This window comes from Pongo abelii, chromosome 7 (assembly GCF_028885655.2).
Source record: "Pongo abelii isolate AG06213 chromosome 7, NHGRI_mPonAbe1-v2.0_pri, whole genome shotgun sequence".
NCBI lineage: Eukaryota > Metazoa > Chordata > Mammalia > Primates > Hominidae > Pongo > Pongo abelii.
The window spans coordinates 151856443-151884063 of NC_071992.2; the positions used below are offsets into that span (position 1 = coordinate 151856443).

The 27621-nt window shown below is 45.6% G+C and overlaps 1 protein-coding gene and 1 long non-coding RNA gene across 3 annotated transcripts in view; one reads left to right on the forward strand and one right to left on the reverse strand.

Moving 5' to 3' along the window:
- Nucleotides 1–18143: 18143 nt before the first annotated feature.
- On the reverse strand, nucleotides 18144–24529 carry LOC129047558 (uncharacterized). Of its 2 annotated transcripts, none has more exons than XR_010141339.1 (4): nucleotides 24410–24515; nucleotides 21996–22171; nucleotides 21433–21537; nucleotides 18144–21271 (listed from the first exon to the last, which is right to left on the reverse strand). It is a non-coding gene; the product is annotated as an uncharacterized LOC129047558 (long non-coding RNA). The 2 variants fall into 2 exon arrangements; XR_008509329.2 differs by having other exon boundaries at nucleotides 18397–21271; nucleotides 21996–22214; nucleotides 24410–24529.
- Nucleotides 24530–25074: 545 nt separating this feature from the next.
- The window catches only part of KHDRBS3 (KH RNA binding domain containing, signal transduction associated 3), a 191074-nt gene continuing 188527 nt past the window's right edge, over nucleotides 25075–27621 (forward strand). Inside the window, 1 exon segment of the mRNA NM_001133889.1 lies at nucleotides 25075–25438. Coding sequence (NP_001127361.1) covers nucleotides 25432–25438 — 7 coding nt within the window. The 5' untranslated portion in view covers nucleotides 25075–25431.

The window sequence follows — 27621 nt, forward strand, 5'->3', positions numbered from 1 at the left end:
TGGGGTGAGATGATATGGCATGGTAGTTTTGATTTGCATTTCTCTGATGATCAATGATGTTAAACACCTTCTCATGTACCTGTTTGCCATTTGTGTGTCTTCTTTTGAGAAATGTCTCAACCAAAACAAGCCACGAAAGTGAAAAATGTGTCTGAAATGCCAAGTTTTATTTAAAAAATGTAAAGTTTGCACACTAGACCAAAATATCCCAGTGTTTGCTTTAACTTAACAATTATGTTAAATTCATTAATATTAAACACAACCCATACTCCAGGAGGACTTTCTGTATTGTGCTGTGTCCTGCCCAGCATGCTGCTAAGCTCTCCCAGTTGAGAGCATCACAGTGAGTGATGGAAGTCCACTGAGGGTGTAGGGCAACTTGATTAGATGTCTCTTTTTAATTAAAATTGTTTTCTCTTGGATTATCTACACTGATAAAATTAGCCATCAACTTCCTCTGTTTTGAGGAGCATACACTACCTGGCTTCTGCCTACAAATTTTTATTCTTCAGTCCTATATGAGGCCACCTCAATGAGCTATGGCATGAAACATTTGAGCATCAAGCTTTCCTGGGAGATCACTGTATTTGTTTGACTCTATCACTTATCACTTCACCAACTAATGGGAGTAAAGCCTAAGGCAAGTGACCTGGAGGCCTAGGAACCCAGTCCCCTCCTGTCTCCGATATTCATGGTGACCTCAATCTCAGTCCATTTCCTCTCATACCCTTCCTTGACCCACTTCCTTAACCTAGAGCCAAGATATATTTCCATCTAGAATCCCGAATCTCCAATGTTACCCCTCTCCCTGGGTTTTAGGACCTACTCTGTGCCAGGACACGTTTCCTGATTTCTTTGTCAATCCAGAAACAGCTGCTGTTGTGGATGGTCTTCAGGACAATCTCCATCAGTGTCCTTCCCTGATATGTGCATGCAGCTTCTCACATCAAGGGATGCTGTTTCATACCCATCTTCTTGAATGTAGCCGAGGTTTGGAGACTTGTTTGGATAACAGAATGTAGTGAAAGTGATATTCTGGGACTTCTGTGGTGGGATCAGAAGCAGCCTTTCAGCTTCCACCCAGACCTCTTGGGATGCTCATTGTTGGAACCAAGTTATCCTGCTGGAGAACCAAAAACCAAATGGTGAAGCCATGTGGAGGTGCCCCATTTGGCAATCCCAGATGAGACACCAGCCAACAGCCACCATCATCTGACAGCCACATGAGTGAGCCGGCCTGGACACCCGGCCTTGGAGAGCCCTCAGGTGACTGCAACCCCAGCTGACATCTGACTGTGTCCACATTGGAAACCCCAAGAAAGAACTTCTCAGCAGAGCCCAGTCAATCTGCAGAACCAAGGAGGAAAATAGAAAGTTTTGGAGTAGTATGCTATAAAACAATAGCTCCTTGAACACGATTTTAGCCAGTACCTTGCTCAAGGCAGTTTGAATTGAGTTCATGTGTTATCTAAAGTTCCTCTTGCAAACTCAGGCAAAGGGGCTAGAAGAGAACTAGATCTTGCATTAATACAATCGTTCTGAATACAGTTCTTCTGCAGGGATGTAGGGGCTCTGGGGACCGTGGATAGCCAGGCACTGTGTGAAAGTGTCAACTAATGGGGAGTTTTTGTGTTTTTTTCCAATGGCGGTAAATATATTTAACGTAAAACTTACCATTTTTATGTGTATCGTTTAGTGTCATTAAGGGCATTCACAGTGTTGTGCAACCATCACCAATGTCCAGAACTTTTTCATCTTGCCCAACTGAAAGTCCATTCCCATTAAAGACAAACTCCCTGTCCTCCTCCTCCCAGCCCCTGGCAGCCACCATCCTACCTTCTGTCTCTATGAAAGAGACTGCTCTAGAACTTCACGTAAGTGAAATCAACCAGTGTTTGTCCTTTTGTGTCTGGCTTATTTCACTTAGCATAGTGTCTTCGAGGCTCATCCATGGTGCAGCAGATGTCAGAATTTCCTTCTTTTTTAAGGCTGAATTATATTCCATTGGATTTACCACATTTTGTTTAACCACATAAACAGATTATATTATATTCCATTGGATGTACCAAATTTGGGTTTTTTTTTTTCCACTTTTGGCTATTTTGAGTGGTGCTGCCATGAACATGGGTGCATAATACTTATTAGAGTCCCTGCCTTCAACTGTTGAGGGTATTACCCAGAGGTAGAATTGCTGGATCATATGTTACTGACATGTTGTTTTTATACGAAATTAAAAAGAGTAATAATGTAGTCAATCATTTTGAATATAGTCCTTCCACAGGACTGAGAGGCTGGAGCAGGGGCTTGACTATCGTCAGCCAGCGAGGGTCCCTCTCCTGTCCAAGGAAGTCCCTGATCCCTTAGGATGGATAGTAGACAGGTATTACGTACAATGTTTACACAGTCTTTAGTGATACAGAAAATGGTTATTCTCCATAAATTATAAAAAACAATAAAAACTGTGTGCATTTGGCCTGAGTGGAACAGGAATCTCTCTTATGCCTACCTGTCTTTCAGGGAGGGGTTCCCACTCATTGAATTGGTCAGATTCCAGGCAGGTGATTCACTGCATCCTGCAGGTCAGGACATGAGTGTGATCCTGTTTCCTCTCTCTCTCTCTCTCTCTCTCTCTCTCTCTAAATGGGTTCTTGCTCCCTCTCCTCTTCTACACCCACAGTAGAAGTAGTAAGAGGTGCTCTTTCCTGGACTTACAGATGATGGTCAACAGGTGATAAGATTGGCAGTCTGGTTTTGGGGTGGGGTAGTAGAAACCCCTTGGACTCCTACTTGAGGCCACCTGACTTAGCTCATTTTATCAGAGTGCTTTGCTTTGGGGGCTGGAGCCCACATCACTAGGCAATCAAAACTCACATTTAGTTTTGCCTCATACTGTTTCCTGTGTGTATGTCTCCCTGTGGATTTTGTGTGTATGTCTTGTGTTTCTCGTGTGTATGTCTCCCTGTGGATCTCACTGGAGGGATGTCTCTGGCTTGGACTAAGATTCCGATGTGCCTGTACTCCTCAGCCATAACATCATCTTAGTGCCTTGGAAAAGCACCCCAAGCCCAGCCTTATTCCTTTATTCAAAACATGTGTATCGAGCACTTACCATGTGACAGGCGCTGGGAATATATCAGAGAACGAAGGTGAAAACTGCTAGCCTCATTTTAGGGGAAAGGGAAGACACTTGATGGCAAGATGAAAAGGTAAATTATATATTATATTATAAGGTGAAAAATGCTAGTAGGTGTGATGAAAATAAAGCAGGGCAGGGGGACAGGGTCCAGTTTTAACTGGAGTACTCAGGAATGGCATGACCCGGAAGATGACATTTAGTCCAGTTTTAACTGGAGTACTCAGGAATGGCATGACCCGGAAGATGACATTTAAGCAAAGATGCAAAAGAGGTGAGCCCAGGCCAAGTGAGCTGTGGCTAAGAATCCCTGAAGACGGAAGGCAGGTTCTGTGCAAATGCTGGGGGCAGGACAGGGCCGGATGTCTGGGCCAGGAAGAGAATGGAGGGCCAGGCCAGGAAGGGCCTGCAGGTTTTTTCAGGACTGTGGCCTTGACTCCCGGTGAGGTGGGACCCTTGGAGATGAGCATAGTCTGAGGTCTGTCTGCAAAGGTGCCCCCTGGCTTGCAGAGTTGAGGAAACAATCTGGGGAGCAAGGTGAAAAGCAGAACAGTTCAGAGACCAGCAATTCCTGAGAGTCTACAGTGAGGTCATGAGGCATGGTTGATTCTAGATTAATTTTGAAAGTAAAGGCAACATGGTTTTTTGATGCATTAGGTGTGGAGTATGAGAGAAAAAGAGTTTTCAGCTTGTGGAATGGAAAATAGGACTCATCCTTGAGCTGAGATGGAAAAAATTGTGAAGGCTCAGGTTTGGAGGGCAATTCCCTTACACTTCATCCTAAATAACATAATTGTGATTTACAGGGGTACTGTTTTGGAATTGGAATTGGGATCTGCCTGTTAGTAATGGTACAAACATGGTCAAATCATTTAACCTCTTGAGGCTCCATTTCCGCATCTCTCACCGGTACAATGGGAATAATACTTTACAGGTTTGTTATGCAGACTGGCCGTAACTTGGTAAAGTGCCTTGCGTGGTGCCTAACACATAGGGGATGTTCGATTAATGTTAGCTGAGTGAATGCTTGAATAAAAGAATGAGTGAATGAGTGAAATGCCTGTGGACATGATAATTAAGTAAAGAAAGGCCAGAATGTGAAAATTAAGCTGGAAAGGCCAGAATTATGTACACTGTGTGTTCATTCATTCCTTTTTCTACTGTGCATTTAGACACATAGGAAATTTGTAGGCAGCTGTGATTCCTAGTTCAGCCGACATTCTGTAAAAAGGTGCACTGCTTTGGTGTAGATTTTAAACCTGTAAGAAAACGGGAAAGCAGTTGGTGACTTTCTTGTCCTACCTTTTTTGGTGATGAGCCAGGAAGACAAGGCAGCAATTGTTTTTTATTTCTTAACCAATGTTCCAGACAGAGAAAGCAGGTTGTTAGATTAAAGTGTTTTACTCTTCTTCTCATTGGCATCCTGGGCGGTCTACAGCTGGTCCAGTTTGTTACCAAACAATGAGATGGATTAAATTATCTACTAGAACATAACGGGTTACTTGCTTAAGGGATAGAGCCCTGTTTTTAGCTTTTTCTTCTATCCCACATAGCAGCAAACCTGAGCAGGTAAAGTAGGTGCTTAACAAATACACGCATGGAATTTGGTTCATTTAGCAACCACGTGTCAGGGAACAATGCCAAGCCTTGAAGTTATAACTCAGAATGTCACCCTCCAGGTGGTGGAGGTGCTAATGTTCTTACTGATTGTAAACAGGTAATGGGCACCTGTTATGTGTCAGATCCTATAGGAGAGCTGATTATGATGTCATCTTAAACTTTCACACCAATCCAATGAAGTATTATTATCCCTATTTTTAGGATGAAGACACAGAGGCTATGAGAATTAGATGATTTGCCCACAGTCCCACCATTGCTATGAATCGAAGTCAGTATATTAACTTATGTCATCCTGACAATTTTCATTACATCATGAAAAGAAAAGCCTCACTCCTGCTTGAATAAATATTTCCTCACCAGCCTGATGAGTACAGTGGGACCAGACTCAAATTCCGTAGTTCTCATCTAGCAAGTCTGGGTTTAATTCAGTTCAATTGGCTTTCTTATTTAAGCAAATAGAGGGCACCAGGAGCTGTTCCATGCACTGTGCAGAGACGAGGAAGAGACTAAGCCCCATCTATGGCTGACATCGTGTCTAGGTGAGTGGAAACCCCAGTGTCATCCTGAGTCCTGCAGGGGCTTTGCCAGCTCCGAGAGGATACACAACAGACAAAGGTGGCAATGGTTTATCAAGCTCCCTATTCCCATTTCTACCAAAAATATTGAGATGTTTTGATATTTTGAGTGAGAGGGAAATGGATAGAAAAATGAAGAGACAGAGGGAAGGAAAGAAGCAAAGAACAATAAAAGGAAGGAAGAAGAGAAGGAAGAAGGAAGGAAGGAGGGAAGGAAGGAAGAAGGGAAGGAAGGGAGAAGGGAAGGAAAGAAGAAAGGAAGAAGGAAGGAAGAGAAGGAAAGAAGGAAGGAAGGGAAGGGAAGGAAAGAAGGAAGTAAGGGAGAGAGGGAGGGAGCAAGGAAGGAAGGAGGGAAGGAAAGAAAGAACAAAGGAAAGAAGGAACAAAGGAAAGAAGGGAAAAAGGAGGGAAGGAAGGAAAGAAGGAACAAAGGAAAGAAAGAAGGAAGAAGGGAAGGAAAGAAGGAACAAAGGAAAGAAGGAAGGAAGGAAGGAAGGTAGGCAGGCCTAATGAAGGAAGGAATACTAAATGCCAACTGTGTGAGAGACTCTGTGATGGGTGACTTATATGAAGGAAGGAAGGAAGGAAGGAAGGAAGGAAAAATGTGAGTTACTTCTATCAGAGAATTTCTGTTCAATTTAAAACAAAGCCTTAGGTACAAAGAACAAAACCACCACGGTGAAAACTCAGAGAACAGTTAGCAGAAGAAGACCATATTCAGGGATTTGAGACACATTCCAGAGATAACTAAAATTGTATTATGAGGACTCTGTCTATTTTAAAAATTTCTTTGCAGCCATGTACTACAGAGGGGAAAAAAAGAGGGATCAGATGCAGGAGGGGAAAGCACTTTGTATTGGAAAAATAATGGTGTTGATACTCTTTAACAGATATTCAAGCAGTTTGTTTCTTTGCTTAATTAATTGTAGATTGCAGAGAACTCATTCTGTGACAAGACTCTGTTCAATTGACATGACTACCTAATGAAATATAGATTATTTTATACTATTTCAGAAATATAATCTACTAGATGTTGATTATATAGATATTAAAACAAGCGTGGGTTATTTGGCCATATTTTTCTTTCCTTGAAATTTTATCCTCATAGGTCTTCAATCAATTGTTTTGTTCTGTGTTTCTTCCTGTTAACACAAACCTCCTTTTCAAAGTTAAATTATGCTGTGGAAGAAGAATGCAGCTTTCAAATATTATAACAAAACATATATGAGATAAATAAATATCTATATATTTAGCATAAAAATAATTCTGAATTATTTTGGGGATGGTAAATGAAATCACCATCATTGTTTTTTGTCAGTGATTCATAATGGAATCAGAATAAAGGGAAATATTCAGAGGGTGTCTATTTCAATAGATTTAATAAAAGAAGTTCATAGACTGTTGGAGGTAGGAAGACCTTAGAAATAGCCTTATTCCATATTCCATCGTTTTGAAGATGAAGCAATTAAGCAAGAGAGGCCTATGACAATGAGTCACAAGCTCTTAGGCCTCCAGTGAGGTAGGTGGAGGACTCATGACAAAGGGTTCTCCCTGTAGCCTGTTCCTTTCCTGAGCATCTGAGTTAATTGGGCCACCCACTGTTCTTCATTCAGAGCATTTATCACCACTTCTCGTTTCCATATTGATATGTGAGCTTATTTGTTTCATCTATGTCATCCTCAGAGAGAAGCACCAGGAGGATTCCATGAAGCCACAGCCATTTCCCTGTTGCTCTTCAGGCCAGGCACATGGTGCTCAATTATTGCTGAATAGATAAATGAATGAATGACTGAGACACATTCTGATCATAGTAGAGGTAGAGATGATAACCTGAATTTTCTGAATACCAGTTATAGGAGGAAGAAAAATAACACCTTTTTTGGCTCACATAGATTTCACTTTTATTGAAATAGATGTGATTTTTTTTTTTACATAATTGGCTTTCTAGATCTGATATATAACAAACTATTAAGTAATTTCGCATTCTCTTTCACACTTGGAGCTGCAAAAGCCCTGAAACTTGATGCTTCTCATGAGTACAGGAAAGTATGCCGTGTATTTAAAGCCCTCCCCACCTCCACCGCCTTAAAAATTCTCCGGGTAATAGCTATAGGCATTTTTTTTTCTAAATGCTGAAACTGATTATTCATAACTAGTTTTCCTTTTCTTTTGTGTTTTAAACTACCACAGCTCAGAACAAAGCAGCCCAGTATGAATATGTTGGATATGAAATGTAGGCAGATGGCTTAAGTTACTTATATTAAAATGTATTTTTTGAACCTATTAATGGAAATACTTGCCACAAATTCAGGGCTACAACAGTGATGAGTCATTTGTTCATCTGTTCAGCTAACATTTACTGAGAACCTCTGGGCTCTGGCCTCCAGGAAAGCACAGCCCAGTAAAGGGGATGGATGAGTGAGCAGCAGGCGGCCATGCCATGAGGAAGCCCAAAGCTCTGGCAGCCCAGTGGAGGGGCACTGCCTCCAGGAAGGGCATGGCAACAAGATGAGTTATGAAGGAACAAGCACAAGTGTGAGGGAGCCATGGGAGGAAGGAGGGGAGTGTGGTGTCAGCTGGGGGACAGGAAAAATGATCCTTTAGAAGGGAGAACAAGGGCAGAAAAATGTGGCTGTCACAGACCCCGGAGTACAAGCATTAAGTAGACAAGCTATAAATGCGGCTATATTAGTCTGTTTTCACGCTGCTGATAAAGACACACCCGAGACTGGGTACTTTATAAAGAAAAAGTGGTTTAATGGACTCACAATTCCACGTGACTGGGGAGGCCTCACAATCACAGTGGAAGGCGAAGGAAGAACAAAGGCACATCTTACATGGCAGCAGGCAGAGAATGAGAGCCAAGAGAAAGGGGAAACCCCTTATAAGATCATCAGATCTCATGAGACTTATTCACTACCACAACAACAGTATGGGGGAAACTGCCCCCATGAGTCCATGATGTCCCACCAGGTCCCACCCACAACAAGTGGGAATTGTGGGAGCTACAATTCAAGATGAGATTTGGGTGGGGACACAACAAAACCATATCAGTGGCTCACAGTCCAGGGGCTAAGAGACAAGTCAACAGACAATTACATTATAAGATGAATGCTTTGTCTGAGGAACTTCAGGGAATTAGCCCATACCTAGGAGGGGCTCCGTGGAGTGATGAGGAGAGATTATGGTCATACATAGACCATGCTCAAATGAGCAGTTACGTGAGCTCAGGAAGTCTTATGATGGGCCTGGGAAGACAGGCTATGAATACATATAGGGGTAATTCTCAGAAGGAAAAGTTTCACCATTTAGTGCAATGCCTCATCGACTGAGAAGCTGAATAATCTTTGGCCTCAATTTCTTTATCTGTGAAACAGGAATGATACTATCCTTTGACAGATGCTACACAAAAATCTAATTTCAAATACTGCCCCAGCCCCCAGCCCAACCTCAACATTCCCAATGTTTTGGCCTCTTGACATCTTCTCAGCTTCCTTCTCAGAAATGTGTCTTAATTCTTGTTTCAGAAAACATGGCTTCTTCAGGAAAAGCACTGTTTTAGCTCAGAGACTGTTCAGACATTACTTCCAGCTGTGAGGAATCAGTGCAATGCACTCATGCTGGAATCACTGGAATTGTCTCTCCTCCTCTCCTTTGCCTCTCACGCAATGTCATCAGGACTTGACAATTTACCAAGTCCCCAGATCTGTACAATGCACAAAGGGAGATAAAGGAAAAAAGAATAAAAGAGGAGGGAAAAGGGAAAAGGACAGGAGGGAAGGGAGGGAGGGAGGCAGGTGCAATTTCAGCCCCTTGAAAAGCTAAATCTTTCATAAGTTAACAAAAAGACATCAAGACTAAGTGTGGCTAAGGTCCTGGCTTTTTCAGATCACTTCAGATCTCTGTGGCCTGGAGCAATCCAGTACTTTCCTGAAAGAAGTGAACACTAATCAAGAATAAGACTGAGCACAATAGGTGTAGGAGACTGAGCACATAGGAGAATGCCATCTCCTGAAGGAAGTCCACACATGGGCCAGGGACACAGGAAGCAGGCTGGGACACCCTGGGCAACCAACTCCTCAGGGATGCATGGGCAGCCCCGTCACTGAGCAAGTTAGCACAGCCTCAGTTCTCAGAAAAGAACAGAATGGGGAAAAATAGAATCCTCTTTACTGAGATATTGTGAAGAGTAAAGAGAACATTCATGAAAAAGGCCTGGGTTAGAAGAAGTGCTCCACCCACTGGTTAGCTACTGTGATGATTCTGGATTTGACTGGTGAAGCAGGCAGGACCCAGGGTTTGGAGTTAGATCCGCTTGGCTCTGAAGCCCTGAGACTTACTGGTTATGTGTGTGATCTCAGGAGGCAATCGTTAATTTTGGAGGATGCTTAGCATAGAAGAGCAGATGGACAGATAGAGAGCACCCTGTGATTTGTTAAATGCCTACTGTGTGAGATACTCTGTGCTTGGTGACTTATATGAGTTATTTTATTTAAAATCTTCTACATTGATAATGTTCTCTCTGTTATTGCTATCCCCCATTTTTATATAATGAACATTGTAGTTTTCATTTTGTAGATGAGGAAACTGAGCCTCGGAGAGGTGACATGACTGGCTGGAGGACACACAGCCGGAGAGCTGCAGAGAAGGTGTTGGAACCACAGTTGTCTGTCCCAGAGACCCAACTTTGCTCTGCTGCATCTCAGACTTGACCCTCGGCCTCTGCTGGCCATCATAGTCAATTCCTTCACATCTTAATGATTCCCTCATCAGAGGGCCTTTCCCTCAGCACTCCACCTAATTTTGAGATGTTCCCTGAATCATCTTTATCATTGCACTTGGTCTTTCCCTTTCAGAGAACTTATAACAATCAGCAGCTACATTCCTTTGTTACCATAATAAAAATATGGAACTAGTGTTTATTAAAGATGGATATCATCCTAATATTATTCTAAGCACTTGTCTTGTATTATCTCCTTATATTTCACATCAGTCTGATGAGGCCAGCTCTTAGCAACTGACATGTTAGTTTATTTCATTCCATAACAATGCTGTGAAGATGACACTGATACTTTAATTTCTTAGATAATGGAACTGGGACACAAGAGGCTAAGTAACTCCCTCAAGGCCATGAAGCTAGTAAGCAGTATGCATGCCCCTCCACTGGACTGTATGCTTTTTGAGGGCAAGGAACTTGTTCCACAGCCTGAAATAGTAGCAGGCACATCATAGACAGTCAGTAACACTGGAGTCAATATAGAGATGAGTACCAAGGGAAAAGAACACAAAGGATTTATGATGCTAGCGATGAGATTTTTTCTGTGCTCAGAAACAGTTGCTGTATCTCTGACTACACTGATTTATTACACTGATTTACTGAGCTTTGTAAGTGCCCAGGTGCTGGCTTAGGTGCTGCAATCTGGGGAGCAGTGTGGGTGTGTGTACTTGTGTACATGTGTGATGGGCTGATAGGTTAAGGTTGTGGAAAATCTGTTGACCCTTAGTTCACCGTTTATGAAGTTCGGGCAAAGGGACCAGAACTTGAAACTATATAAGCCTATGCCGCCCCCAGGGAGAGAGACCAGCCACAGAAGGAACTGTTTTCTTGGTGCAAAGAAGAGAGTTATGCAGTAGAAGGAAATGATGGAAATGGGTTAATAGCCAGAATCAGAGGAATATTAAGTTTTAATGCTATGAGCAGAAGGGAGCCATTCCAGCCTATGGAGCAGCCACACAAATCATTTATGATACATTCCCCAAAACCCAAAGACCTATGTGGCTGGCGTAATATTAGAAGAAATTGTCAAAGTAGGCACGACCAAATCACACAGGGCCTTCCTGGCTCAATAAAGAGTTTGGTCTTCATCTAAACCAACGGCACTGGAGACCCCTGAAGGGTTTTAAGTGAGGATGAAATAACCAGACTTGCATTTTTAAAGATCAGTCTTGGTACAGTGTAGATAACAGACAAGAGGGAGGCCATAGGCCATGAGACCAGTGAGAAGACTCTGGAGAAGAGAGAGTAGGGAGAGAGAAGTGCAGTGAATCCAGAAATATTTAGAAAGAAAAGCAACAGGAAATGCTGACAGTCCCCGTGGGGGTGAAGGGGAGGGGGTGGTATTCAGGTTTCTTGAATAATGGAGAGGCCATTCATTGAGATAGAGAACACTGAAAGAGAATGAGAGTTGGAGACTAGGAGAAGAAGAATAAAATAAAAGCTATTTGTAAGAGGATGGACAACTATTTTATGAAAGGTAGAGATACAAAGGCAAAAACACGACCACAGTAATCCTTTAATCAGGGGTTTTGTTTGTTCTAAGGGGTCTTAGGCTAAATGGAGGGGCCTGTTACAAGAGCAAACTTGACATCTTGGAGAAACTATTCAATGACTGACCACGACAGCTCTCCCCACACAGCCTCAGGTTCTCGGCTAATTTTAAAGGCCCGTCTAGAAGCAAATTTTCCAGCACTAGGTGTAACTCTGTGGCTTTTGCTTGAAGTAAATTGTTCTCATGTCATTAAAACTTAACAGCTTCTTCAACAGAAGTGGCATTATGTATTTGGAAAGTAATGTTTTATTCCTCCCTATGTTTTAGAAAACCTAGAAAATAAATCAGTGCAAGAGCAATTTCTGGAGATGTTTTTCTTTATCTACTTTATAGATATGGTCTGTTTGATTTGATGAGAAGCTTAATTTTATTCAAGGGGACATGAGCTTACTATGATGATTATCATTTACTGAGCCCATAGAGTGTGCAGGCAATGTATGTATAAAATATTACTTAATCAATCCCAATATTTTTGTAAAATCAATATTTACCATTGAGGAAACTGAGGCTTAGAAACGTTGTCACTTGCTAAAGGTTATCACATGACTTGGCATTGAAAAGCTGAATTCCAAAGTCTGCATTTCCTGCTATGCCTCCGAGGAAGTGGCCCTTTTGTTCAAAGTAGAACAGTAGAGACTTCTTTCTGATTAGCACAGGAAGGAAACATTGCCGTACATTGTTTGGTCAGGAAAACAAACAAACCCTGATGGACATTTGGCTTCAAACTTGTTGATGCTTGACTAACTGATGCCTTCTGTGAAATTCAGTCTCCAAAATTAGATTTTTTGTAGACTTTCTCCATATTCATAGACGTTCAAAGATGAAAGGTAGAAGGAAACCACTCCCATTTACTAAGTAACTGCTATATGCCTGTAGGAATATTTGACATAGGAATTATTATCCCCATTTTATAGTGAGAAAATGGAGGCTCAAAGAAAGTGAAATAACTTGACCAAGTCATACAAACAAGCCAGTAAAGGCCGGGCGTGGTGGCTCATGCCTGTAATCCCAGCACTTTGGGAGGCCGAGGCGGGCAGATCCCAAGGTCAGGAGATCAAGACCATCCTGGCTAACACGGTGAAACCCCGTCTCTACTAAAAATACAAAAAATTAGCCAGGCATGGTGGCGGGCACCTGTAGTCCCAGCTATTCGGGAGGCTGAGGCAGGAGAATGGCAGGAGCCCGGGAGGCAGAGCTTGCAGCGAGCCAAGATTGCACCACTGCACTCCAGCCCCAGCGACAGAACGATACTCTGTCTCAAACAAACAAACAAACAAAAAAACAAGCCAGTAAAGATGGAGCAAGAATTTCATTCCAGTTGGCTAATTCTGTTATCCCTTGATCAGGAAATATTGCCAAGGCTTTGTTTTGTCTGTGAGAGTTTTAAAAAATGAAATTATTCTTAGGCTATAGAATGCTAAACAGTGGATTTGAGTGACTCCGTACAATGTACGGCCTCTTGATTTTGCTGACTTAAGCATTTTCTATCTTTATCCTGGACAGACAAGTACAATTTTTGTTTGATCTCAGCACCCAAGAGAGGACAGTACTCAGACCAGTACTGAACACTAGGGAAATCAATTGGGCAAAATTTGTTTACTGAACTGAGATTTTTCTATTCATTTAAGAAATCTTTATAAAGCATTTACTATATGTCTTGCCCTGTTCTGAGCACTTTCAAATATACTAATTTCATCTTCAGTGAGGATGAGGTAGGTGCCATTGTAATCCTCTTTGTACAGGTGAGGAAACTGAGGCACAGAGATGTTAAGTAACTAGCTCAAAATCACACTGCTAGAGTGAAGCTAGCTCTTTAGTTAGGATCTTAACTGCTACGCTAGGCAGCCCTATACTTGGAAGAAACCCAGTTATTTCTTGGGCAGAGGCGTCGGGGCTGCAGCTCTTGTGCTTTCCTTTGCCTGAGGACTGTGAGCCATCATCCATGGGCCCTACTGTATCCTTTGTTCCTGCTCCAATGCCCAAACACTTGCTTGTCTTGGATCTAACAGGGCAAAGGAAGTTCTGACTCTCAGAGCTCAACAGGGTGCTGTCCATGTGCTCAGTGCTGATCAGGCCTCACGCTTCCCTTGAAGGAAAGAAGAAGGGAGTTCAACAGGTATTGAGCACACACTGCGTGCAGCTCGGTGCTTTACATATAGTTGGGGACACTGAGTGTTGGCAAGTGCCACACACTGTCCCAATTACTTTTCATGTCATTGAACGTTTAATTCTCACAATCACGTTACATGGTGGGGACAATTTCTCTCTGTTTTGTGGATAAGGAAACTGAGATACTAAAAGATTAAGTAATTAGCCCAAGGACGCAGAGCCTAAAAATGGCAGAGATGGGATTTGAACCCACAAATGCTACCTTGAGAACCTGAGCTCCTAGCCATTGTGTCTACAGCTTCCACAGGGTAGCAGAGGCATAGAAAACACACCACTTTAATGTTCACAACTACCTAGCGAGGTGACCGCTTTTCCTCCCATGATACTGATTAGAGAGCTTGGTTCCGAGTGGCATGTTAACTTGTCCTAGCTCATATGATGAGTTAATGAGAGAGGCATGGAGTGAAATTCCAGGAGAGCCCAGAACCTGCGCTCTGTCTGTGGCACCAGGATGCCTCTCTGTCTCTGGCTTCTCAACCAGAAGCCACCTGTATGCATAACCTGAATGAGGATACCAAACACTGCAGGGAGAAAACATAATTAACCAGAGTAGAAATCCAGTAAGCCAGTGCCAGATATTTCAGGTAAAATTATTTACTACAAGCCAGTGCCAGATATTTCAGGTAAAATTATTTACTACAGCACATTGCAAAAGGGTTTGGTCTTCTTTGCCGCCTCTAGATCTACTCTCCACCTTTTTCAACCTCAGTCTCTATCCTCAGAGGTTTGCCTTTATGGAATACATCAGTTGGGCTCCCCAATCCCTGACTTTGGTTCCAACTCAGCCAGTGGGAGGCATTGACAGGAGATCAGAGGATGGAAGAGTGAGGTCAGGGTGTTTAGTGCCTTGGCTCCTTCCTGGATCCGCCTCTGTTCAGCAGGGCTGGTGTCTTCTATATTCAGCTACAGCTCCTGCTGGAGGCCTGTTCCCGTCTCCACAGCTCTCTCAGGTTCTGACATCTGCTCTTTCCTGACCTCTTTAGGCACAGGATGAGAAGGTCTCCCACTGGTGGCTTAGACGGCCAAACTCTTCCCTTTGTATCTCTTTGCCTTACCCACACCTTATAAATAGCTGTTTATGAAACTCTCTTTAATGACTCCTTTTGAGTGCATCATTTGTTTCCTGCCAAGATTCTGACCAATATATGAAATAATAGGATACAGGAAAGAAAACACAAAACTCACTGTAACATGATAAGAAAAAACTCAGAGGCCAGGCGCAGTGTCTCACACCTGTAATCCCAGCACTTTGGGAGGCCGAGGCAGGCAGATCACAAGGTCAAGAGGTTGAGACCATCCTGGCCAATGTGGTGAAATCCCGTCTCTACTAAAAATACAAAAATTAGCTGGGTGTGGTGGCCTGCGCCTGTAGTCCCAGCAACTGGGGAGGCTGGGGCAGGAGAATCACTTGAACCCAGGAGGTGGAGGTTGCAGTGAGCCGAGATCCTGCCACTGCACTCCAGCCTGGTGACTGAGCGAGACTCCATCTCAAAAAAAAAAAAAAAGAAAAAGAAAAGAAAAAAGGAAAAAGAAAAAGTTCAGAACGGTTTTTTTGGAAACTATGTGCTGGGGGAAACTGAGTATTTTGTGTGCATTAGTTCATCTCAGCCTCACAATTGGCCTGTGAAATGGTCATAATATTGATCCCACTGTGAGGTTTAGGTTTTCAGTAACTCTCCAAGAGGAAACAAGACCATATCTAGGTGATGCTGAGGTTCACAGTGCATCTGTTCCTGCTCAACAATGAGCAGAGGCATAGTGGGGAGACGAGAGCACAGGGAGTCAGCATCTCAAGAAAGACCTCCAAGCTACAGCTGAGCCCATGGAAATATCTCTGGTGCCTGTAAGAAAGAAACGGCCACAACAGGGGGCACACACCTGCCTTCCATCTAGTCCCTCTCCTGGTTGCTTACAGCTAGTCCCCATCCAGCACTAACTTGAGCCGCAGCTTCTCCCTCAGCCCCCAAAAGGAGGGACTTCCTGCTCACACCACATCTTGCTCTGGCTAGAAGACTCTACTTCTTCCTAGTATCCAGAGTCCACGCAGAAAGGCAGTCCCGTCCTCCTGCCCTCCCTTTCCTGTATGTTCTGGTTCCCTGGGTCATACCTGGCTGAACTATAAGATGCCATGCAGGAAAGGGAGTTTTGTTTTCTTGAACCAGCAAAAAATGCACAACCCTATTGTTTTATTTCTTTAAAGATTGTGAGTGCCTCCTCCAGATCATCTGAGAATTTGATGGTAGTTGTCCAGTAATAGAGCCAGGAGTTGAACCGGTCATGACAATTGCAGATGCCACCTCAGATAGAGGCTGTCAGTTGCTTCCTAAACATCAATTGTCCTCTATTCCTTACTGAGGAACTCTACTTTTGTTGGAGGATGCGATGTGTCCAGGGAAAACACTATAGTTACCAGTTCTGCCCCTTGCAAATAAGTGTATCCATGTGTGATACAGTTTGGTTAATGATGCTTAAGCAAAAGCCATTTGATGAGGCTTCCAACAAGGAGTCCTATCAGCTGCACAGACTCAACAGGTGCTGAGAATTTTCCCTTTAGCTCTTTCCCTTTTCTTTACTCCTGCCTGGAATCAGGTCATGATGCCCATGGTGGAATGAAGACAGCCCATTTTGGCCCCCCAAGTTTGATGAAGCAGAAAGATCGCAGAGGCATGGCACACTAAGGACATCTTGTAGCTGCTGCCCTGGGCCTGGGCAGCCTACTCTGGGACTTCATGGGGAGGAGGGTAAGACAAGGGTGAGCCTATTTGGTCAGGCACTTACAGGTGGGTTTTCTAATCCACGTCCCAGAATATCTTCTTCTGACTCTCTACTGTCCAATACCAGAGCCACCAGCCACATGTGGCTAATGAGCATTTGAATTGGGGCTCTCATTAGTGAATAATTGGTTTTAATGTTATTTTAATTAATTAAAGTTAAATTTTAAAATAGAAGCAGTGTAAGATTTTTTTTCATTAAACACAATTTTATAGTTTGGATAGAACCACATTTTACCTTAGGTGTTGAAAATTTTACATTGGATTGACATGTACTGTAGGTGCAAACTACACATCAGATTTCAAAGACTTAGTCAAAATAAATAAGACTGTAAAATATCATTAATATTTTAAAATTATTGATGATATATTGAAACAGTATTCTGGATATATTGGATTAAATAATCTTATAGAAACTAACTTCATCTTTTTCTTTTCACATTGTCAACTGGCTTCTAGAAAATTTAAAATTAAACACGTGGCTCACATTATTTTGGGACAGTGCTGCTCTACTGATACTGCACCCATTCTGTGCCCTTGGAGTGTCAGGCTCTGTGATAAACACTTTAAATACATTCCACTCATGGAGGTCTTAAAGTAACTGTTTGCAGGGGAGGGGGTAGTACTGCCTTCATCTTGCAAGTGCAGAAAGAGAGGCCCAAAGAGGCTGCCTTGCCCCAAAGCTCCCAGATTATTAGGGGCAGGCGCACAGTGGCATCAGACTCCTTAACTTGTGGCCTCAACGGCTATATGCTCAAGGGTAACTTACTCTTGAGCTGTGCACAGATCATGAGAGTCTGTATATCTAAGTTGCTAATGCTTGCAGACCAACAAGTATGGCTACAAAGACTGAGAGAGAATTTGCTCTCAGGATAAGATTTGCCAGAGGAAGCTGGAGCGTTCCACATGCCAGCTATCATTAGAGGCGTGATAAAGTTGATTGAGGTTGCCCAGGTATAACCAGTAACCCCCATCTCTCCATTAACAACAAGCAATGGATTTTGAGGCATTGTGTCTCCCCTTGGTATAAATCCAGACATGGTGGTGATGAGGGCTGATATTAGTGGGAAGGCTAGTGCTACGCTAGAGAGACGCCAAAGAATGAAATTCACAGAGACGTTCAGCGAGTTTGCAGTTGAGTCGCCAACAAAAGTTGACTTTGATTTTGAGAAAAAATGTTTCTCTTGTAATTCAGTGATCTAACTTAAGTCCACAATCTCAGCTTTATGTCCATTCTTTTTCCACAGCCATTTTTGTTAAGTTTGTTTCTTCCTTTCTTAACTAAAGAAAAACACAAGCCCAAGCTGGCATTTTTCTATGAGACCTGGATGTGTTCACATTTGCAGTGGACGCTAAACACTTTATCACCCCCTTGGTAGCTGTTCGGACACTAAGGGTAACTTGACGCTGACAGAAATATTTTGTTTCTGATTATTTTGCCAAACTCAGATATGTGCAGTTTTGCTGTAAAACATTCAACTAATGTGTACAGAATTGTTTCGTGTGTATCTCTATGCATCCTGACAAGAAATAGTGGACTAGGAGATGGACACAGATATTTTTACTACTGTGGCAATAATGTTTTACATTTTGACAGTGCTTTCCAAATCACAGCATCTTCCAAAGCACCAGAGGTGGTGATAACTTGACGCATTGTTGAAATACAGCAAGTACTTTGGCACTCCAGCATCACATATAACCTTTTAGACCAGGAAGCAAAGGATGGAGGGTTTTTGCTGCATTGAGAAAAAATAATAAAACACATTTCTGTGATGGTTATGTCCAAGAGCTTAGAGCACTTTTCAGGGTTTTCTCTGCAAATCTTCATTGTTCTCATCAGACCTCAATAAAATAGGAAAGAACAACTGCTATTAGCTACCCTTTACAAGCTCAGAAATAGGGACAGAGAAAGCTTTGGATTCTGAAAATATTACCAAGTCAGGCAGTGATGGAGTCAGATACAAGCCCTGTCCCCTCTCATCCTTGGCTGGTCTGTCCCCACCTGCCTGTGTACAGGATGACCAGCTGACCCTGGACACACCAATTCGTGTTATTTTCCATCATTACTTTTTGTGCTTATATTTGAAGTAGAGAAAGACTTCACACTGAGAAACATCCTTCCTTTAAGCTTGCCTTATTTTTTCTCTCTCTCCTCCTATTCTATATATCTTTCTTTAATCTTCCTTTTTTGTTCTCCTGCCTTATTTTTCTCCATCACATTTGTCTTTCTTCCCCCCTTTTCTTTGTCTTTTTCCTTTTTCACTGTCTTCCACATAAGGTCATCTTTCACCATCCTCCTTCCTAGGATGGAGTTGCAGTCCTATCTGGGGTTTCCTTCTTAAACCCAAGTGGTTATCAACCCCAATGCACTTTGTGGGGCATGTGTTTCCACATGTGGCCACTAGGGGGTGTGTGCACAATATCTGTGTGTGTGGTTTTTTAAATTTTTTTTCTTTTTTTTAAGCTGCAGAAAGAGCCAGGATGGCTCGATTCTCTTGTCAAAGAAGAGAGCTGACGAGAGAAACTGAGGTTTCCATCCACCAAATACTGAGAGGAGGGTATAGATTTGCAGGGCAGATGGATAGAGACAGAAAGACAGGTGTCTTCAGGTATGTGAGTGACTGGGATTGAAAGTCTGATTCTATCCATCCTCACATTGGGGGAAGTGTGTTTGTGCGTGTGTGTGTTTGTGTGTGTGTGCGCACGCGCGTGCATGTGTATGTGTGTGTGTATACGCATGCAAGCATGTGTCCAATTCTCCACTTACTATCTCTGAGTCACTTAAACCTTCTGAGCAACAGTTTCCTCATCTCTAAAAAGTGGTGGCTTGTGACTACCTGAATGAGGGAGATTTTTGGAGCTTGTTTGAGTAAAATACAAGAGAGCCACTCACAGACCAAATAGTCCTTGGTGAAGGCACTCCAGATCTACATGGGGCTTTGAACTGTGTGAAGTCTCCCAACTTTGAAGAGTTGCTTTGTGTACTCCCCCACTTGTGTCAAGGCTTTTCAGCCACAGTTACAAGTTTTGAAGAAGTATTTCCTGCTGTAACTGACTGGAGTCAGGGATCAGAGTGAACACTCTTGTCTTCCTCCCTGACACATAAATGACTGATTTCTAGGTAAGGATGTGCCATCTTTTGGTGCCTGCCTTACATGACAAATGAATTGGCCTCAGATGGCTGGGTAGCAGTGCTGTTCCGGGACTGCATTTTAGGAGACACGGATCCAGAATGAATGCTGAGTGCTTGCTGTGAACTGACCTCTGGACCAGGCACTGGGCTGGGCAGCTGAGCAGGCTCTGAGGACAGTGTGAAGGCAAAGGGGTCCACAGATGACCAGGGCCAGATGTGTTAAGTGTGACCAGGAGCACAAACAATGCTGGTGGAGAGGACGGAGAGTGGAAAAGCTTTAAAATGCACGTGGTGCCTATGTGAGCTTAATGCTTCAGTTTCAACCTCAAAATGATCCTGTGAGGAGGATAGTAAGCAAGGCAGCTGGGGCCAAGCTGAGGTCTCTCTGGCCTTTGGTGCAGTCAGATTAGGACTTCACAGTATGGCACTGCAGAGTTCTGGAGTAACTGGGATAGGATTCACCTTTCTTAAACAAAAGGAAGAGGAAGCTTGTAGTGTAAGCAGCAGTGAGAAGCTTGTAGCGTGAGCAGCAAATATGAAAACTTCCTCATAGACGCACTCCCTACATTTTGTGTCTCCTCTGATGACATCGAGTTGCTGCAGCTGTGTCTGACTTATTGCAGTTAGTGTCATAAAGGCCAGGGACTTGTCTTTCTCTCCCCAGGAGTCAGTAGGTGCGGGAAGAGGAGGCAGGTGTGGATTCTGACAGACAGTGCCATGGCGGTGGGCTGGGGCCACAGGGACTTGCTGTGTTTTCTGAGATGGCCCAGTGTCACTGGGTGGGGTGGGTTTGGGAAGTACCCTTTTGTCTCTGGGGCTGAGAGGCTAGTCCCAGACCTGGATGTGAGAAGAAAGAGCAGCCACAGTTCCTTATTGCAGTGCGGGGCTTCCCGTCCAGACCTGAGCGTCTGGTCAGTCTAACCACAAACTCTGCAGATGGAGTAAGCAGCCCCAGTGCCCTGGCCTTAAGGGCCTTTGGAGAAGTCTGTTCTGTCCATGGCTATGTCCTCTGTATCCAGAGCAGTCTCTGCACATAGTATGTGCTCAGTGAGTACTGGTGTATTCTAGAGAGACCTCTTTCGGCCTGGAAGCCGAAAGACCTGAGTGTGAGTACTACCTGCAGCTGCTTGTAGGAAAATCACCACCTTTCCCAAGACCTGATTTCTCCTTTTCAAAAGAATCAGAGGGTTAGCGCCTGCAGGACGGTGATCTCATGAAGATGAGCAGAGTGTGCAGCATGGCATGGAGGTGCCCCACAGCCAACAGCTGAGCCAGGTTGGTGGGTGGGGACAATTTCCTGAGCATCTCACGGAGACATTCATCTCCCTCCTCCCTGGAGGACCTTGCATGAGCACTCACAGTGCTTGGCACCTGCCCTCTTGGAAGGTTCTCGGAGAAGGAGGGTCTGGAGCAGAAGATTCAGTGCCCTTGCTGTCAGTTTCCCAGTGCATAGCCCTCCTCCACAGCTGCTGGTGGACTGACTCTGCCAGCTCAGATCAGGGAGGGATGAAGAGCCAGTCAGGAGCGTCCCAGATTGCCACCTGGGAAGGCAGAACCAGCAAGGGAGAGAAAGAAGGGTCAGAGAGTCAGGTGGGCCTAGGATCCCCGCTGACAGCTGTGGAGCCTTAAGCAAGGTGGTATTAAACTGCCCCGGGCCTCAGTTTCCTTCTTTGTAAGTGGTGATCAATAGAATTTTCCTTACAGGGTGTTGCGAGGACCATAGTGAATCCGAAGACGTAAACGTAGGGCTGGCACTTAATAAAAATAGTGATTCCTCAAGGTCTGGACTGTCACTGGGGCAGATGGTCTGAATGGAAGACACAGAGGGAGAAGAGCTGTTAGAAAAGAGAGAGTCTAAGTGTTCCGATGAAGCCACTGGGCATCCAGGCCCCATTCTCCTCTTCTAGCCTCATCCCAGACATTCTCTGTCTCCCTTTCCCCCTTTACAAGCAGCTGTCAGGGAACCCTACCATAGAATGTAAGTCCTGTGACACAGTAATATAAGCCAGAGGTGTATGCTTCCCTTCAGTTGTAAAAAGAAAAGACATTGTCCTATGAGTCCCTCCTGTTGCACCGCAGGACTACTGGCATAACCCTGGTTTTGGGGGTGTGGACTGGGAAGCTCAGGCTCTAAGTTAACTAACAAAGCGGCATAGTGAGGCAGGTAGCAGCTAGGATGCAGCCTTCCACACTCCTGCCCTTCTGGGTGAGGGTGGTTTGGGAAGTGCCCTTTTTGTTCCTGGGGCTGAGAGGCCAGTCATAGACCTGGGATTGAGAAGAGCAGCACAAGCAGCCTACAAGCCTGACGCTGGGCCCAGGTCAGAAACAGAGGTGCGACGGTCACAGGTCCTTCACTCAGTTGGCCGGGCCGGGGCGAAGCACCATGTCCAGCAGTGAGGAGTCCACAGGTGGGTGTCTGCCCAGCGTCCCTGGAGTTACAGCTGAAGGGAAGGCGAGGGAGGCTCAGAAGGCCCAGAGGACAGCCTTGCAGCCGGAAAAAACCCAAAGCAAAGATCAGCTCAGCATTTCCGATAGGCAGAATGCTGTTTTGGGTATTTCATTATGAGTTAACATATTTATTCTCATGAACTTCTTATGAAATAGGTTTGGTTGTCATCTCCACTTGACGGATGAGGACCCTGAGGTGAAGAAACTTGCCCAAGGTCACAGCTAGTGAGCAGCAGACCCATGATTCCAAATCCAGGCTGTTTAACCCCAGAGGCTTTGCTTTTAACTGTGCTATTTTTCTGCTTCTTGCAAGTTTAGACTGAAGAGAGCCATGAGGAAGACTCTTACTGGGGACTCTGAAATGGCACCTTACCCGGGGGAGGAGTGGAGCCTTGAGAGTGAGGGCAGTTGAGTACTCGGGTCTGGGACTTAGAGCTTCCAAGATTTCTACCACCTCTCACTCTCCTCGGGTTTGTAAAGCTGCCTCCATTTGCACTGGGAGTGCGGGGGCTGCCTGGGGGACTGTGGGGATTGTCCTCAGGCTATTGGCTGGGAGTGGCATGCCACTGACTTATTCCTCCAAGAGACATTTCCAGTACCCTCCATCCCTGCCCCCTGTACTACACGCCGGTGACCTTCCCCCTCAAAAACAAAACTCAAGCTCTGTCCCTGATGCTCATGGTCCACTGAAAACAGAATTACAGCTGTCTGTGAATGACCTCTGACCAAGCTGAGGGGACACAGAGAAGTGACTTGTGACTTGCTTTGCCAGGGAGGTCCTGAGAGGCTGTCCAGGCAAGGTGACATTGAAGCCGGGACTTGAGCTGGGTGTTTGAAGGCAGGAAAAACGGCAGGGCAAGGACTGGAGTCCTTGGCCTTCCTGGGGGACGTTTATTCCACATGCCTCGGGAAATCTGAAATGGCCTTGGAGAGCATTTGCTGGGGGTTGGGGGTGGGCGGAAGGGGACAGAGGGCATTGCCACCGACAGGCGGGGCGTCCCAGGGCCTCTCCCCAGGAGCGGATGAGCTCAGACGCGGCTCACTCAGCTGTGTTCAGGCACAGCCGGTTTATGACCTAAGAGAATGACAACCCAGGAGCAAGTCGGGATGACAAAGACGCCCAGAAGGGCACGCGCTTTTATGTAACCGACCTCTGAGCTGGAGGATCTCAGGAGGTTGGCGCTCTGAGCTCAGGCGCGGAGAAAGGACGGCGCCCCTGCCTTACTCTCTTAAAAATACGAGGGGACAGCAACGCGACATAACTTAGAGAAGTCCAGGGAGCTTTAGAGAGCAGGGCGGTCCCGCTGCTTTTCCCCAGTGCGCGGCTGGGGCGAACTGGGGCGCCCTTCCCAGCTCCAGCTAGACCCTTGTCCCCTCTTCCCAGGATCACTCGCTGGGTGACCTTGGGCGAGCCACTTGACTTCTCTGAGCCCCAGTTTCCCAGTCCGTGCATCTGAAAGGCTGTAAGAGCGTCGTGAGGCTCCCCACTCGACCCTCAGGGCCAAAGGTGGGCGCCGGGCACGCGGGAGGGGCCCTTGGACGCACCCCTTCTCGCAAACGCCGGGTTAGTCAAGGCGGACTCGCAGCGGAGAGCGGCCCCAGGAGGCGGCGCGCGGCGGGGCGCTGGGCGCCAGTGCGCAGGCGCGGCGCGGCAGGGCGGGGCCGCGGGCGCGGGGCGGGGCGGCGGGCGCGGGGCGGGGCGGGGCGGGGAGGGGCGGGGCGGAGCGGGGCGGGGCGGAGCCGGGCGAGGCGGGGCGGGGCCGGCGGCAGGCGCTGGGCGCTCGGCTCGGTGGTTCAGAGTGCTCTGGGCGGCGCGCGGCGTGCAGGTCGCAGCTGTGGCTCGGGTGCTGGCAGGTGCTGGCGGGACTGGCGGGGATCGCCGTGGACTGCCTCAGGGGCGCCGCCGCCCGCCGGGCCCGAGGGCCCGCCTAACCGCGCCGCCCGCGCCCGCTCCTCCTCGGCCCGCGCCCGGAGCGCGGGGGCCGCCGGCGCTGGGCACTCGGCGGCCACCGGGGATCGGGGCTGAGCGGCCGGTTCCCGCCCCCGTGCCGCCGCCGCCGCCGCCGCCGCCTCCCAGCCGACCGCCCGGCTTGGCCGCCGCCGCCCCGTCTGGCCCCCGGGTCCGCGCCGCTGGGGGCGCGGGCGGGGTCGGGGGTTGCCGGGCGCCGCCGCCCGTGCGCCTGGAGTCCACGTCCCGGGCCCGGCGGCCGGCGAGCATGGAGGAGAAGTACCTGCCCGAGCTGATGGCGGAGAAGGACTCCCTGGACCCCTCCTTCACGCACGCCCTGCGCCTGGTGAACCAAGGTGAGGCGCCGGCCGTTAACTGCCGGCCGGCGGCGGTTGGGGGCCGGGTGGAAACGCGGGGGCCCGGGGGGCGCCTCCGTGCCCTCTGCTGTCAGCGGACGCGGCGGAGACGGAGGCGCGGGTGGCCCCCGGGGTCGTTTGCACGGGGATCTGGGAGGCTGTGGGACACCTAGGGGAAGACCCTGATGTGAATTTTGGGGACTTGGAAGGAGAAGGCTGGGGCGCATGGGTGAGAGTTGAAGGAAATCTTTGGGGACTCGGGGACACCCAGGGGAAACTTCTGGGTGGGGGACAGCGACCATCTGGGGGCTTCGTTGGGGACGAGGTTGAATTATGTCATGGAAGGGGAGCGTGTTGGACTCGGGGAAGTAGGGCGTTTGGTTTGTCTAAGGTACTGGAGAAAAAGCTGGAGGAAAATGGAAGGACTTGAGGGACTCAAATGCAGAAGAGGCGAAGGGAACAGGTGCTTGCATTGTTAGCGAAGTTTGGGGACCTTGGAAGAGGGTTGGGGTCAGACCCCAGCACCTGAGAGGAGAGGAGCTCCATGGTCTCAGGGGAGGAGCCCAGTTCCCCCTCCCAGCCCTTTGTATCTCCTGTGACCAGGCTCCAGCAGCCCTGGCGGGGCAGTCAGCCCTCCCCGGGGGTGGGCAGCCCATGCCAAGCCTTGCAGGCTGGCCCTTGGAGAAGTCAGTAGGGGAGAAGAGGCCGGCAAAAGAGCACCGTTCCGGAGGGCGTTGGGTTGGGTGACCCTCATTGGTGGCTGGCTTGAGGTTCGGAACAGTGGTGAAGGGAGTCCTTGCTATTTTCACACGACTCCAGCCAGCTCAGGGTGTGAAAGGTCCTAGGACGTACTGCGGGTCAGGGATACAGAGGTTTCTGGAGGCACGCCTACCCGGGACAGTGTTCCCCTGGCTTTCTCCTCCTCTGGCTTCCTGAATCATCTGCTGGGATGCACGGTAAATTAAGCCTTCCTTCCCGGGAGCAGTCTTCTGCTTTTCCTGGAATATGTGTTTCAGATGAAGATGGGTGTGGGTGCCACTGGTCTGTCTTTTCTCTGGGAAATGGCAGCAACATGATCTGGTCAGATCTGTTAACCTTTTGCAGGGATTACTGTGCACTGACAGCCTGTGGTTCCCTAGTTGAATCGGATCTGCTGCTCTTAGTGCTCGCCCTGGCTCTTTTATTGTTGGAAGTGAAGATGAGGCAGACATATTCTATTTGTATATAGATACCTATATTTTAAAACAGTGACCTCCAGTTTTTGCCTGTTTCAGCCAGTTCTTCAGAGTAGAGTGTGTGTGTGGTCGACCGATGGTGGTGGAGAGACTCTTACTGTCTCCAAGAATTTAAGAATATTTGAATTGTTGAACAGAAATAGACTTATGGAGCGCCCTCATTTTATTTTAATTGCAGGCTTATTTTTATTTCTTTAATAAAATGGGCTTGTGAAAAAGTGAATGGGCATGCATTCCTAATTAAAAGAAAAAAATTTAAGTTTTATTTCTATGCCCTCTGAACAGTTCTGCAGTTGAGCTTGTACTTCTTGTGCCTGATGATTTACATGTATCTTTTATTGCCTGCTGGGCTGTCATCTCTGTGAAAGAAATTTCTTTGTAACATTGCATGAGATCCGTGGCATTGGAAATATTCTGGACTGTGGACTCAAGTGGATTTTTCCTGATAAAGAAGCTGAATCAAAGTTAGGTTGTACTCAATTAAGGAACAGTTAAACTGAAAGTATAGTGCGTTATCTTATTTTAAAAGTCAGAATTATTTTCTCTGCCATGTTGCCATAATATTGTGTTGCTAAAACGTCCAAAATTCTTTTGGATTCTGTGTTTTTACCAGTGTTAATGGCTTCCAGTTACTTGAAACAGATATTTACTGGGGAAATGTTGCCATTTAGTGTTTTTTAGGTATTAAACTTGATAAACTTACTTTTCATAAAAGTAATTCTTATAAGAAGTATATTTCTCACATGTGAAGGAAGGAGGAGGTGCTGCTCAGAATCTTATCTTACTGTTAATTTAGATTACTTCAGACTGAAACATTTTTCTCTTAAATCACAGGCTGATATTCAGAATGCAGAGCTTTATCATTTAAAATATTAATTACACTCTTATGTAACTCCAAAATTACAAGTGTTTTAAATCTGAAGCTACATGATTGTGAGGAAGCTTTGATTTTAAATCCAACCATCTTGTTATGGGCTATTTTTTCTTATTTAGTTATTTTTGTGTTTGCCTGTAATGCAACTGTGTTTTCAGCAGTTATTCACATTGGAGTTGGTATTTCGGCACTCAATTGTAGAATGGGCCAGCATGGCAAACCTTAGCCTGCCATGTAATAGATATGTTTTATGGTATCTCTAAAGTCTAACAAGGCCTTATGTTTGCATAGTATTTTAAAGTTTCCAAGGCGCTAGTTTCGTCCTCACACTTGCATTCCAGTAAGGCAGATGTTCATGTCTTCTCTTTTCAGAGAGGGAGCTGAGGATCCCAGCTATCTAAGCTTGTGGGCAACTGAGATTTAATTTGAACTCTCAGGTCTTCTGTCTCCGAAGACGTTGTTCTTTCTTATTTTGCCTTCCTAAAATGTTGGAATGAAATACTTCTCACTTGCTGACTTCAAACCCTGCAGAAATCAATATAATTAGTATGAGTGTTTCCAACTGACTTAAATGTATAGGAAATAATATATATCCTTTAGGAAGTTTATCCTGATTTTTACAGAAAGTTTCTGTCTGCACTTGCCTTCTTTGAAGAAGCAAACATTCACGGTAGATTTGTCTTCCAGGATTTTGATGCTGAGGCCAAGAGGCACTTTTGAATTAAAGCCCTCCTGTGACTAGTATATTAGTTTAATAATCAATGCATTATGATAATGAAACAGTTTATAGATGAGGTGTAGTCGTTCTTTAAAAATTCAGTGTTCTTAAAGATTGATCAACTTTCTAACTGAATTACTCTTTTTCTTTCTTGAGCTAGGATGACAATAAGAGATATACTCCTGTCTGGTATACATTGGCTTTTATATTTTTCCAGACTTGTGTTTCATCGTGGGCATTGATTGCTGATTTTATTTTCATTTTACCAGAATAACTGGTTCTCCTCCTCCACCTCCTAAATGAATTTGTTTC